Below are 13,812 nucleotides of genomic sequence, written 5' to 3'. Positions count from 1 at the left end.
TAAACGCTTAGCTAGATTTTTTGTGTGTATATGTGTGTGCATACGTGTGTCCATGCATAAGATGTATGTTAATAGCCATTTGTGTGTGTGTGTGATACCATTGTTGCAATGCAATTTATATGCTCCTTTACAACATTCTACCTTATCAAGTTTGTTTGATTGTAGGATTACTTATATTTTAACATTTCCCATTATATCAAACCTCCTTTAGGCAAGTTGTTATAATTTTTATCACCTTGTTTTTATTTGTAGATCCATCACACATAGACTTGGCTCTAATTTTGTGATTTTATAAGCACTTGGAAAAGAGAATGTGCTTGCATGGGAAACAAATACTACAACAAAATCTAAATTCTCATTTACGATCTTCTACATTGATCAATTCATTCCATTGTGGGATTACTTATAGCATGGCCTTTCCCACTATTTCAACCTCCGGTTTGGTAATTTTTGTGGTTTTTATCACCTTGTTTTTGCTAGTAAAGGTGTCACATAGGCTCGGCTACGCTTCTGTAATAAGCAATTATCATAGCATAACCTTACAAGTTTATAACTTTTTTGTGTGTGTAGGCTGGATAATATATTTTTTGAATAACCAAGACATTTATATTACTTTATGATTTTGGTTGTGGCGGCTTGCAGAACGACTGAACCACTAGAATTATTCCGAGCAAGCTTTCAAACCTGATTTGGAATCTGTCCCAAAAAAACACACAGTTCAATGTTTTCTTAATACTCCACTGTTGTTTGAAGGAGAAACCCCTACTCTCTCTCTCTCTCTCTCTCTCTCTCTCTCTCTCTCTCTCTCAAAGTAGGGGAGCAGCCATGGTGGCGAGCAACCTACAATGGCGGGCGGAAAGTAGGTGCCCACAGTAGCAGCAGTTTAGCTGTCAAGCAGCTAGCGATGGCGGCACAATAGCAAGCACGCACCCGCCGGGGGAGGAGAGAGGGGTGTGTGAATGAAGGATTGTTTTTCTAAGATTTTCTAAGACAGCAAGTGGTCATAGCATATATATATATATATATATATATATATATAGAGAGAGAGAGAGAGAGAGAGAGAGAGAGATTTTTTGAATTTAGGGGTTTTTTTTAGTAAGGGGGCAAAAATCTGAAAGGCCACAACAACAAGCAACCATAGCACATAGCCCCACACACAACACAAGATGATAATTATCATACCAATGATGAAAATAATTAAACTGAAAGAATAAATAGAAAAAATTAGCGAGAGAGATGGTAACGAGACATAAAGTGACCTAGTGTTCCTTGGGTAAGAATATAAGTATGTGCATACCAAATCTATGAGAGAAGAGTTAGATGTGAAAGACTTTAAGAGACATCAACAACTTAGTATATAGAGAAGATATAAAAGTAGAAGACTTTAAATGCTATGAATATCGTACTATATAAAAAAGATATAGAAGTAAAAGACTTTAATTTAAAAGCAAGTAATAACATAGCATATATGTATGGTTTTGCTTGGTTTACAAAAGAGTCGGTGGCTGCAGGGATCGAACCTGCGCGGGCGAACCCAACAGATTTCAAGTCTGTCGCCTTAACCACTCGGCCAAGCCACCCGACTTTTCAATTTGACTGATCTAATCAATATAACATATTATATATAATGAACACAGATCACCTATACCAAAAGGACGGAAGTCTCCAACACACGTACTAGACAAACGACATCTGACAAAGGCAAGAAGTGGCGTATACGGGGAGCAGTCCTTAAAATTCATAGAGAAAATTTACACAAGTGATGTTAAAGGGTACATGGAGAACTATCGTGTGCTATCCAAGTGTAAAAGGAGCTACTCTAAAGATCATCACCAACCATTTATATGATAGTACACAAGATTAGAGATATAGTGGATAATACAAATAATGCACTAATGCTCAAAATGGATATTGCATGTATTGACTCGATCAAACACGAAATATGGTGAGCATTTCGGTCTAAACTTGGTTTGATACTTGCTCATGAGGCTTAAAATGTTGTCCAAGGTCAACTCATCGAGAGAGTAGCTAATCTCCATCTCCCACGATGGTGTTTTGTGATGATAAAGGAGTTAGAAGTTCATGAAAAAGAGATCATGCTCCTTTTCCCCTTCTTACACCACACAAGGATAAACACTTACAAGTGACAAATTACTTCAACCAAGGATCAACATTAGTATGTGTATTTCAAGGACCCCCAAGTAGCTTTAGTGATTGGACATCTCTTTTACTATACATCATCTACATTCAAAACCAATACATTATCTAAAATAATTATGCATGTGGAATGGAGTCTAACATGCATTGCTACAAGGAAGTTACATGGTCCAAGCTATTAAGCTATTGGTAGATGATTGGGGTTTAATAAAGAGCTAGAAACAAAAACAATCAAAGATAGATACCTAACCTATACTTAGTAAGCACCAATCAAAGATAGAAGACAAGAACAAGTGAAGCCACAACTTGAAGATGTATGTGGCAACATGCACCAAGCACAGATCTTGAGTAAGCATGAATGTCCTACTAATAGAGTTCTAAGCATGATACTATAGTATAGGTGGAGAATTGGGGGATCTAGTTCAAAGGATACAAAAGTTCCACCTTTACTTGGCTAGATGCATTGTAAAACCCATTGGAGCATTGTGGGTTAACCATTACATTCTTTTTTCCAATTAAGGGAGCTATTGACTATGGAAGACAAATATCTACTAGATGCAAAATCTATTCATTGATTGTAAAGAAGGGAGGAAAAGCAATGCTCAAACTTCGATTGAAATGCTTACTTCTCAATTCCTCACTTTGTAAGTTGTATACGAGTAGTGGCTTTCAAGTTTTAAGGTTTACTAACTTTGCTCACTCTCGAAAAAGTGCTCAACAATCGCAAGGCTCTTGTAATATATTGCAATTAAGACCTCATCTATACTACATGTTCATGATATTTGTCCATTGTGCAAAACATCAGTGCCATAATTGGTCATTACAACCAAACTAGAGCAAGATGGATGGATTGATGTTGAATTTCTCTAATTTAATTGCCAAATTATCATTTAGCTCTTCTTGTGTGATAACAAGACCTTGCCTTATTGCATTGGCTTGTATTATTTGTTCTCTACAAAAAATCATGTGTCCACCTACACATCATCACATTCAAGAGCCCTTAATATATGTACAATGCAATATATGTATACACTACTTCTCCACTCTATTTGCAAGAAATTAAGTATGAAATGCACTTTTTACATTTGAGCTAGAAGTAGATGCACGCAAAGAAGGAGATTATAAGACCTTCCATAACACCATAAAAGTACTTCACTATTCATTGTCTTCCTTATATTAAAATTCTCAACAAATTTGGATTCCGTACCATGGAGGAGATAAGCAAAGACCCACCGCTCATGAAAGTGTTTTCCTTTTTGTAAGAGTATCGCTCATTGAAGGTTTGGACATAGAATGCTCTAACTCTTTAGGATTTAAGATCCTTTGTTACACACCCAACTATACCATCCATAATTGACAAGATTTGGGAATTCAATATCAAGAGCTCAAATGGCAAACACAACAATCATCATAAACTTATTCAATATCTACAATACCTAGCCAAAATATCTTTTTCAACTATTCTTGAACTCTCCACTTTTATTCCATACTTTCCCATTTGGTCATCTTCCCCCTTGTGATATGTTGTACATGCAAAATGTATTTTAGTAGTATTTGGATTTATCAAGGTGATTCTAGAGAGTAAAAGCATGTGAACAATATAGTATGAATAGCCAATTTAGGTAAATATAACAAAGAAATATACAAAACGTTTGTCAATTAAGCATTATTTAGTAAGAAGTCTCATGACATGGGTTTTACAACCACTTGCATAGAAATTCGGGTAACACCTTTCCAATAGCCTTTCTATGGACTTCCATTCTTAGCATTATCCATGACAACATGGACAATCCAAAAATGAAATGCTTTTAAAATGAATCAATCTACATGTTTATTCCCGTTTTCATAGCATTTACCTATAAAGAAATTCCTCATACTGTGACAAGAAGGGTTGCAAATCTAGAAGCAAACTCACCAATTTTCTTTTAATAGTCTCTATCAATCATAGAGATAGAAGATCCAATAACTAAGTTGCCTTTGCCAAAGCAATTCCACATCTTCTAATCACTTTTCACAATAGGAATCCTAGAGCATGTGTTTGATTCTTGTGTTTTTCTGGAGGTATGCAACCTTGCTTCTTGTACCTTGATTTTGCATGGTGCCATGACCCTACTCCACACACTATCTTAGATTTATCAAAAAGCAACTTGCTCTCTTGCTCTCTTGCTTACCTAATTTTGCATAAGCTTGGATTTGTGTGCAATTTCTATAGAAATTTTTTAACATTTCAAAGGAAGAATTGATCCTTAACTTTGTCGACCCATTATACTTATACTTCCACTCATGAGATAATTATTATTAGACCAAGCATTTACAACTATGTTACTCACCTTTTTTGCAGACCACAATAGGCCTTGGTAGGGCTGGCAAAAAGCTTTAATAGGCTTTTTATTGTACATCATAGGAAGCTGGATGAGTTGCTCAATGGATCTATATGAACAATTATCAACGTAACTAAGAAAAATTAGTTCCTTACCTACATATGTTATGGACATTAACATAATCGTGGTGAAATCCTTGGGCACAAAAGAAACATGATTTCGAATTATAATCAATTTGACATACGTGATCATCTTGGATTTTGAAATATGCAGCCACCATTTCATGTGAATAAACCTTGCAAATGTGAACGGTTATGTAGGAGACAATATGGGTACATGTACAGGAAAAAATGTCCTCGAGTCTATGGTGCTATTCGTCTGAGAGACAAACTTAGAAATGAAGTAAATTTGACAAAGTAGCAATGGTTCAAGTATCAATCCCACCAAGATTATGAGGTTGTCATTCAACAGGATCGGTCTCAGCTGTTGAGAGCAGGGTGGGTGATGCAAATATCCATGAGATGCATGCTTTCACGAGTTTCCTGTCATTCATTGCATGTAGGGACAATGACTTAACTGACTCTACAAGATACCCTATTCAATTTGTCTAGCAGAGCCGTTATCCCTATCATAGCTTCTCCTGAAAAGCTTCCAACTGTCTCTACTGCTAGAACATATACAATCAGTCGTACCCTGTCTTGATCAGCTGTTTCAACTACGTTTGCTTGCACAGAGATTGGCACCCAGCCTTTGCAATTGTTGAACAACTGACAAAACATCTGATGATGGTGCCCTGCAAAATTCTAAACAGCCTGTCTTTTTTTCTCTATTCTGATCAAGTGGGCAACAATCTCCTTGGTAACTACTTCCGGTGAGAACCTTGCCATCATTGTTTGTCTAGCAAGTATGCCTTTTTCTTTTGCTTCAATCGGGTTGGTGAACACATGCCTCATTAGTGACTGTAGGCTTTGCACTGCTGGCTCAGCCCACAAATGCCCCTTGAAAGCACCTTCTTGCACTTCCACCAATCTATCTACAGGCAAAGGATAGCTGTTTGCTACAGTCATATACTCCAGCATCCCGGACCAATTGGTTGCAATGACTGGCAGCCCCATAGACATCGCTTCCACATGTGGCCTCCCCCATCCTTCCCCTCTTGATGGTAGCACAAAAGCATTTGCAGATTTGTACACTCTCGGAAGATCAACCTGCGGTACATGCTCGTCTGTGACATGCAATGCTGGCCAACCTTGTTCTGGCTCGTGTAACTCCGTACTCTTTACATAATCAAGTATGAACTTTTTATAATTTATTTCCGTGTGATATTCGTTTGTGAAGAGAAACAAAACAACATTGTCTTTAGCAGAAAATTCTTTCATGTAGGCTTTGATCAAAAGGTCCCATCCTTTTCGTTTTTCCCACTTGAATATACTCAGGAAAATGAAGCTACTTTCTGGAAGAAACTTCACATGCTTTGGGAGCTTGGGCCCAAACAGACGTCTGTTCGCAGGTAATGGCAAGGGTTTTACTTTCATGGGATCAAAGAACCACACATCAACTGGTTGAACTACCTTCAACAATTTGGAAGGGTCAACCCCACTTCTTGCAAAGGTCTCCATGTTGAACTCACTTGGTACCCAAATCTCATCCATTTGGTTGCAGCGCTTTACATGGTCAGCATTCAACCTATCAGTCTCAAACATTGTACGACCGATAACATAAAATGGCTCATCATAACCAGTTGGGGGGCATGGATTTGTCTCAAAAAGAGGAGGGTACCAAGCTCCAGGTTCACTATGGCAGATCACAACAGTAGCATTTAAGGGGTACCTTGAATTATAAGCTTTAATAAGAATAGTCTTTGTGCTGGAAGGGAGGCCCTTCCAAAATTCTTCATTTGCCAAATCTCCGTGTTGATCAATACCAAGATTGGGCACCAGCCTGCTTTCTACTAATCCAAGCATGTATGCCAAGGCTTCAGAGCAATAACCTCCTCCAGACAGGAAAGGAGCCATCCATAGCAACCCATGGGAGAACCCACTTTCACTACATCCCCATAATTGTTTCACGGTAAGTGGAAACAGTCTCCTCCACCTCCATTGCAAGTAGCAGAAACCAATTAGTTGGCGTACTTTACATAATAAAAACTTGGAATTGGTGCATGAAGAGTTGTAAGTCACAAAAGATGCAACAATTGCAGTTAATGCAACCCCAAGAGCTATGAGCCAATGTATCCTTTGGTAGCAAGCCATTCGCTGCCATAAAAAAGAGAGAGAAACACCAAAGTTGACCATAAGAAATAGCAAGCTGATTTTGAAACATTTGAGCAGCTTAAAGATGTTCAGTGATTTACATCTAACATCTAATACTAAATGAATTCTATTATCCATACACTTGTTCTATGCATGTCATAACACATATGGGTTGCAAAGTATGCAACATGAGAGTATTCTCCATAAATGTTGAACAAAGTTCAATGCAGTTTTTCATTTTTCTTTTCGAGAGTTGCAAACACAGTTTCTTAGCCTGATCAGGAGTGGAGAAGATTTATAGACTTTACTGTGACTTTGTGAGATCCCATTTGAGGACAAGGAATGTAGACAATCAATAGCATTTGAAGTGAAACAACTGAGACATGTCCATTAAAATTCTCAATGACAAAAGGCTGCACATTGGCAGCAGAATTTCCAAATGTTATGAAGGAAATTACAAGCAATGTACACTTAACTAACAAAATTCGCCAATTAGGAAGATAGATACCTGTTGAACTGAAAGAAAAGCCCTTTGGCAAGGAATAGACATAAGGTCCATACAACACATCAGACACAATTTTTGTTGGGGGTAAAGGTGCTTGTGCTTACACCACCCATGTATTCACTACACTCACTGTACCCGCACACCTATACACTGCAAGTGGCGGGCGCCAACTATTGTCACTTCATTCTTTATTCTTTCAGAGTGACTAAGAGAACAAGGGAGGCCGGTCGCGCACACTTTTGGAATTCCCACATCTTAAGTCTCTCTCTCTCTTGCTCTCTTGCTCCATCCGCCATAGCTCACACCTTTGTTGCTCCTACTTGCCCGTGCTCTCACTTGGGCTTCTCTCTTCAACTCGTATCGAAGCATTGGTTCGAAGAGCTTCATTGGTGATTACTTCAGCCCGGATTTGAAACCTACAGCTCATTGTTCTTAGCAGCCATGGCTTCTTCCCTCAAGGTATGCATTTGATCACCCGCTTCTTCCCAGCTTGTGTGCGATTCATCCAGGCTGAATAGGCTTACTTGAGCACTTCTAAGTGCTCCCCCACCCCCATTTGCTTCAGCAAGGACAGCAACAGGTACAGCAGTAGCAGTGTGATTTGCACCTGCTACTGCTGCCCCATTCTTGGTCAGTCTGCCTCCTCCCCAAGCTCCTCGACAACCTTGGCAATCATTATGGCCACTCCGCTGGCATTGGTCTTGTGATTTTGGGTACCATTTGAGCTCCCTACTCTCTGCTATCTGCTGTATACAGCAGCAGACCTGCTGTCATGAAAGTCTGCGAGGGTTTTACTTCAGTGCTTGGAGCTCATGTATGTGCCTACTGATGCCCATATGCATATGCATTGATGCTAAGATGTTTGGCAAATGTATTGAGGTAGCTCATGGATTGGATTTAGCTGAAATAGCTCAGTTTTGACAGCATTTTACTGCTGTTGTACCTATGGGCAGCATACATAGAGCTTCCTAATGCATCGTGATGCCTCTGATGCTTTGGCCTTGATGCCCCCGATGGTTGTTTAATGCTTGGGATTGCCATTGAATTGATTTGAGCTTGCATTGGCTCAATTTTAGCAGAGATTTCACAGCTGTAATAGTGGGCAGCAAGCACTTGTCTGGGAAGTTTATGCCTATTGTTCTTGGATGTCATTCCAATACTTCATTCGATGTATTGATGTATGCCATTGATGCTCTACACCCGGATATGCTCTTGAAAGCTTTTGAGCATCATTTGATGTCTCGAAGCTTTGGTTACATGCTTTGGTGACTACAATGGCTATCACTTGCGAGCTTGAGGATTTACTACATGAATTGCTACCGAATGTATGGTCTTGATGCATCTTAGCTTCCAGATGCTTATGTACTTCATGTATTGAGCTTGATTGCTCGTCTATCATTCAGTTTTGCTTCAATGGGAGCTACTTGACACTTGGATCTTCACATTGAGCTTTGGACTTCTGAAGTTGAGCTTGAGCTTACTTCATTGAGACAGTGAGACTTTCATTTGATGTATATACTCTCTGGATGCTACTTGGATGCAGTTACTTGCCTTGTGGGATGATTTGATTCTTGCTTTGGAGCCAGAACCTATCTCTGTCGGTGTGCTGTCAGTGATGTATCCACCCTGTTGGGCTATGTATTGAGCTTCGTTACCCTTGCTCAATCAATTGTGCATTTGGCAATTCTCTTTAGTTATTCTTGAGACCTACTATATGCATGATGTCTATGCCCATTGGATATATCTCTCTCTGACACACTGAATTCAACAATTCTCGGTACTAGTTACATGCTCCGTCACTGCTAGTTGCACATACGTATTCCATTTGTTACAGGATAGACCTCGCAATTAGAGCTTGCATTTTTTGGATCGCTTTGTTTTGGATTTACTGCTGTATTAATTTCAACATGCTGCGATTGAGGTTTTCAGCATTGTTTATAAGAGTAGACACTTTGTCTTGACAGTTCATTGGTTGCAATTAGTGGATAACTCACTATTTTGGCAGTTTCTCTTACTTAGCCCTTGTATCGGCTGTAATTTTGGGCTGATTTGCAGTAATTTACAATAGACCATCTTCTGGCCCAAAGCATTGTCATCGGCTACTCTCTCTTTCTTGGACAGACTCTACATCTAGGGCAAGATTAAGGTGGCAAGCTCCCATTCACGGTAAAAGAGCAAGCAAAGTATGGCCTATTGGTGGAAACGAGGGGTTCTAGCTAGTGTGCATTCAAGTTTACCCTAAACCTAAAAGACTCCATCATGGAGGAGCTAGTTGTAAAACAACTCTTGAACCAATGCAGTCTACAGAAGTATGTAGAGAAGGTCGGCAGGCTATCGATTACAGCAAGTGCGCAGAATTTCTGAGGAGCTTCGATGCCGAAAGAAACTATGGCATGGTGATGGTAAGAAGAGGGGAAGAAGCTCATCAAGTAGAGGTGGAGTTGAGCCCTGCGATGGTGAAGAAGGCCCTGGGTTTATTAGCCAGCACCGCAGGACTGAGAAACGCCCAAGGAGGGATGTGTATAATATGCTGGGGGTGAGCTAGAGGGGAGCTACGAAGCTCTACCCCGAGACCCACGGACCGCTTATTGTTTCAAGCGTTCCAAGCCGAGCACTAATGGCTACCTCTCACATAGCCGACGCGCCATCCCACGTAAATGAGTTTCATTCTATTTCAACCACTTGTCTTCGCAGGGGATTGACTTTAAGGACAATCTTAGATGTATTGGCTGAAGCAACTCATGGACCTTCATATGGAAGAGAGGACTTCCATGTCCGCCCACGTAAATGAGTTTCATTCTATTTCAACCACTTGCCTTCGCAAGGGATTGACTTTAAGGACAATCTTCTACCATTGTTCTAACTGGTTACATTGCCTAAATCACGGGATACATTCCATACTACTATGTGTGCAAATATTCCGGCTAATGGGCTGAAATTGCAGGATGTAGAGGATGCATTATTGGATGAAGAGGTTAACAGAAAGAATGTTGATGCTTCCCATAGCTCTCATACTTTGACAATTAGAGACAATAATGCTAAGAGCAGTAATAACCGCCGCAAGAGAGACTCTCAAAAGTCTCGTTCTCAGTCATGTGGACGGTCTCACAGTAAGTCCCATGGTCGTAAGTCCATATTGACTTGTCATTATTGTGGGAAGCAGGTCACAATGTCATAAAATGCATAATGATGAGCGCAAAGAAAAGGGAAAGGGCAAAGTGCAAAAAAAGAAGGATGATCACAATATTGTTCCTAATAAGTCCAGTGTCAAGATTGAAGAGATTGATGTTGTTCAAATTGATTTTGATGATGGTTACATACTTGCAGCTTCTCTTAATGTTCCGAAGTTTACATTCCTCGTCCACTTATGCTCAGTGTTGATCGATTAATTTAAGGGCTTCATTTCACGTTATCCCTCATCGAGAGTGGTTCCACTCCTATCACAGCACGACACAACCTGTCAAATTGGGTAATGACCTAGCATTGGATATTGTTGGTATTGGGGATGTACAATTGCAATTTACTTTAGGCAGCATCTTTACTTTGCATGATATACACCGTGTTCTGACCTGGACTAAAAGCGTACTATTTGTTAGACAGTTGGATGATACAACTTACTTTGTATCCTTTGGGGATTTCTCATGGAAAATTACCTATGGAAATCTTGTCCTCGCATAAGATGCCAAGTCTGGCACTCTTTATCCCTTACTTGTATCTGGGTCTATTGACCATGTTTTGACAATGACTATAGTACCACATGTATCTTTATGGACACATCATTAAAAGAAATGAGCATGCTCACCCGTTTGTAGTATCTTCCGTCTCTTCACTATAAATGTTTTGATTCTTATGGTCACTGACTTTATGGTAGGCAAACATGTAGTTCGCATAAGAAGTCTGGCATTATGCACACAGGTGAGCGTCTAGCTCTTATTCATTCTAATGTTTGTGGATCTATGCCCTACAAGTCTTTAGGTGGCGTGAAGTATTTCGTTACTCTCATTAATGATTGCTCACATAAGGTCTGGGTATAGGTTAAAATGCCTACAATTTGACAATGTGAAAAAGTATGTATCTAAAGCCTTTAAGCAGTTTTATGATGAGAAGAACATTAAGCATCAGTTGACCGCCCCATACACCCCACCCCAAAATCGTATGGCAGAGCATATGAATAGGACAATTCAGGAGAGAGTCTATAGTATGCATAGTCACCAAGGACAAGGGACAAGGGACAAGGACGAGGACAAGGACAGAGGAAACAGGGGGACACAGGAAAATAGGGGACGAGAGATAAGGGACCGGGATGGGGATGGGAACCTAAAAATCATATGTTTTCTAGACATAACTGAAATACTCTATAAAGAAACTAAACAAATACAATAGCTTAACTCAAAAGCCTTCTAAAAATATCCCATAAAAGTTTAAAACAATAATTGAGCCATGAAAATTAAAACCTAAATGAATAGTGAATATTCAAATTGAAGAGTAGACGTAATAATTGTCAATGCGAAATGGTGACCTAGAAATGTCGTATGACTTGAAGACTAAAGTCCAATAGTAAACACTGAATAATGAGTACTAAGATTGAAGACCACAAGAAACAGTGCAAATTGAGAAATGTAGTAAAAGTTAAAACTAAGGAATCACAAATGCCATATGACACAAAGACTAAAGTTCAACAATAACCACTAAATAATGAGTCCTCGGGCCGAAGGCTATAAGAAACAATAAAATTATTAGCAGCCGTGTGTCTTGTGTAGTCATCTCCTGCCTATGAGTCTCAGTCTGAGTCGACAAGGACGTTAGGAGCTCTAACATTGTATTTGTCTGTCATTTTATATGTTTTAGACACTTTAGATAAAGGGTACTAGTGCATTTCTTTTTGGGCACTTTTGACTATTTTTTAAGGGATTTGACCACATTTAGGGTTTTCCATCTTTTAAGCCTATATATAGACAGCCTACCCTCCGACTTCCATTATCCATCATTGATCCTTCATGATCAACCATCCCTCCTCATTCTCTCATGCCCTTGCTACCATTTGGCGCCCACATTGACGTGTAGAGCTGCGTGTTGGGGCTGACTGTTGCAACCTTGTACCTTCAACCATTGCAATCACATTGTTTCTTCTCTCTCTCTCTTGCATTCTCTCTTTGTCTTCTTTTCTCCGTATTCACTTTCCTCTTTTAGTCGCACACTCTCACATGGTATCAGAGCCACGCATAGGAGTAAAAGATCTTAAAAAGGAGCGTGTTATCCATGACGAAACTTGTTGGGCGCCTTCTACACATGCTGCAAATCTCGCGTTTGGAGTCAAACAGGGCAAGGTGGCTTGTTTCTAACCCTTTGCTACTGCATTTACCAAGGCAAATTTTCATTTTTGGACTCGAGCAACTTCTGGCAGGCTAGGCGGCCTCAATCTGCACTCAGGCAACTTCTACCAGGCTAGACGATCTATTTTTTGCCCATTCAGGTCTACATTTCAAAAGGCAAATCAATTTATTGACCAAGTATTTAGATCAAGGACTTATTTTTTGTATATTTTAACTACTAATAGCTCTTTTATCTTTAGTATGTGTATAACCGACACTCTGTCACCTGTCATATGTCCAGCTGTATCAGCAAGTGTCGGTGAGCTTAGGCTATGAGTGAATGGTCTGTAAGATTTTTAGTGTGTTGTATTTACTTCAATTATGTGTTATGGAATAATGAAGAAAATGAGATGAGAGCACACTACTCCTCTCTGTTGCTCCAACCCTTCTCTCTGTCTCTCAACATAGTATCAAAGCCATGAATGGGCTCTGTGGTAGATAGCATTTTGAAAGAAGACTTGAAGACTGAAGGCCAAGGGTTTTTATGAATAGCAAGTTGTCTGCATTGTTGTTTTACAATATATGTGTTGAAGGTATTTTATCTTGCTTGAAGGAGAGGTTGTCTAAGCCTGTCTGGAGCATTGTGGAGGCTTGTTTGAGCACTTTGAAAGGCATTGGCCATCATTGGTGTGAAGGCATAGTAACAGGGAATGGGTGTCCTGAGGCCCCAGAATGCGGGAACATCATCCCGAACAGATGGACCGAATGGGGACGCCAAAATGGGACGGAGACATCCCCTATCCCGTCCCCAACTGCCATCCCCTCGTCCCAGCCGTCCCCTAGCCCACACATCCATCCACCACATCACATGCATACATTTTCAAATGCTATTTATGCATGTCGTTCCCTCCCGCATCCCACCCCCCATCCCCATTCCTTGCTTTTAGCCGTCCCCCGTCCCCGTCTCCGTTCCCGTTCCCCGTTCCATGTTACTACGTGTGAAGGAATGTTGCTGATCCCCCCAGCCTACATCACGTGATTACGTATGTTTCTTGTTTGATCTCCTCTGCTGCAACTGAAGACATTGAGCACTAACCTAGCTATCCAGTGCTTGGAGATACATTGTGGAAGGTACTTGAAGGTCCTGACATGGCAATGCATTGATGGAAGCTCAGTTTGAAGGTTATGCACAGGTACACAGACCTGGAACAAAGCATGAACTGCTGTAAACAATAAATATACAGCATACACTGGATCTTGGTTGA

General features: G+C 40.0%; 1 protein-coding gene and 1 non-coding gene across 2 annotated transcripts; both read right to left on the bottom strand.

Annotated features, from left to right (window-relative positions):
* Window positions 1-1,499: 1,499 nt before the first annotated feature.
* On the bottom strand, window positions 1,500-1,580 carry TRNAS-UGA (transfer RNA serine (anticodon UGA)). Its single transcript has one exon. It is a non-coding gene; the product is annotated as a tRNA-Ser (tRNA).
* Window positions 1,581-4,680: 3,100 nt separating this feature from the next.
* Window positions 4,681-10,945, bottom strand: LOC148022798 (UDP-Glycosyltransferase superfamily protein). The gene has a single exon (XM_087695721.1). It carries the CDS (start codon window positions 6,866-6,868, stop codon window positions 5,282-5,284), a length of 1,587 nt encoding a protein of 528 aa, XP_087551847.1. The 5' UTR covers window positions 6,869-10,945; the 3' UTR covers window positions 4,681-5,281.
* Between the last annotated feature and the right edge of the window lie 2,867 nt (window positions 10,946-13,812).

Source organism: Lygodium microphyllum, chromosome 16 (genome assembly GCF_053477565.2).
Source record: "Lygodium microphyllum isolate KBCC chromosome 16, Lygodium_microphyllum_v1.1.10, whole genome shotgun sequence".
Lineage (NCBI taxonomy): Eukaryota > Viridiplantae > Streptophyta > Polypodiopsida > Schizaeales > Lygodiaceae > Lygodium > Lygodium microphyllum.
This window is presented reverse-complemented; position numbering and strand designations above follow the sequence as displayed.

Coding starts and splice junctions, on each gene's coding strand:
- LOC148022798 (XM_087695721.1), bottom strand. CDS start 6,868: ATGGATAATAGAATTCATTTAGTATTAGATGTTAGATGTAAATCACTG.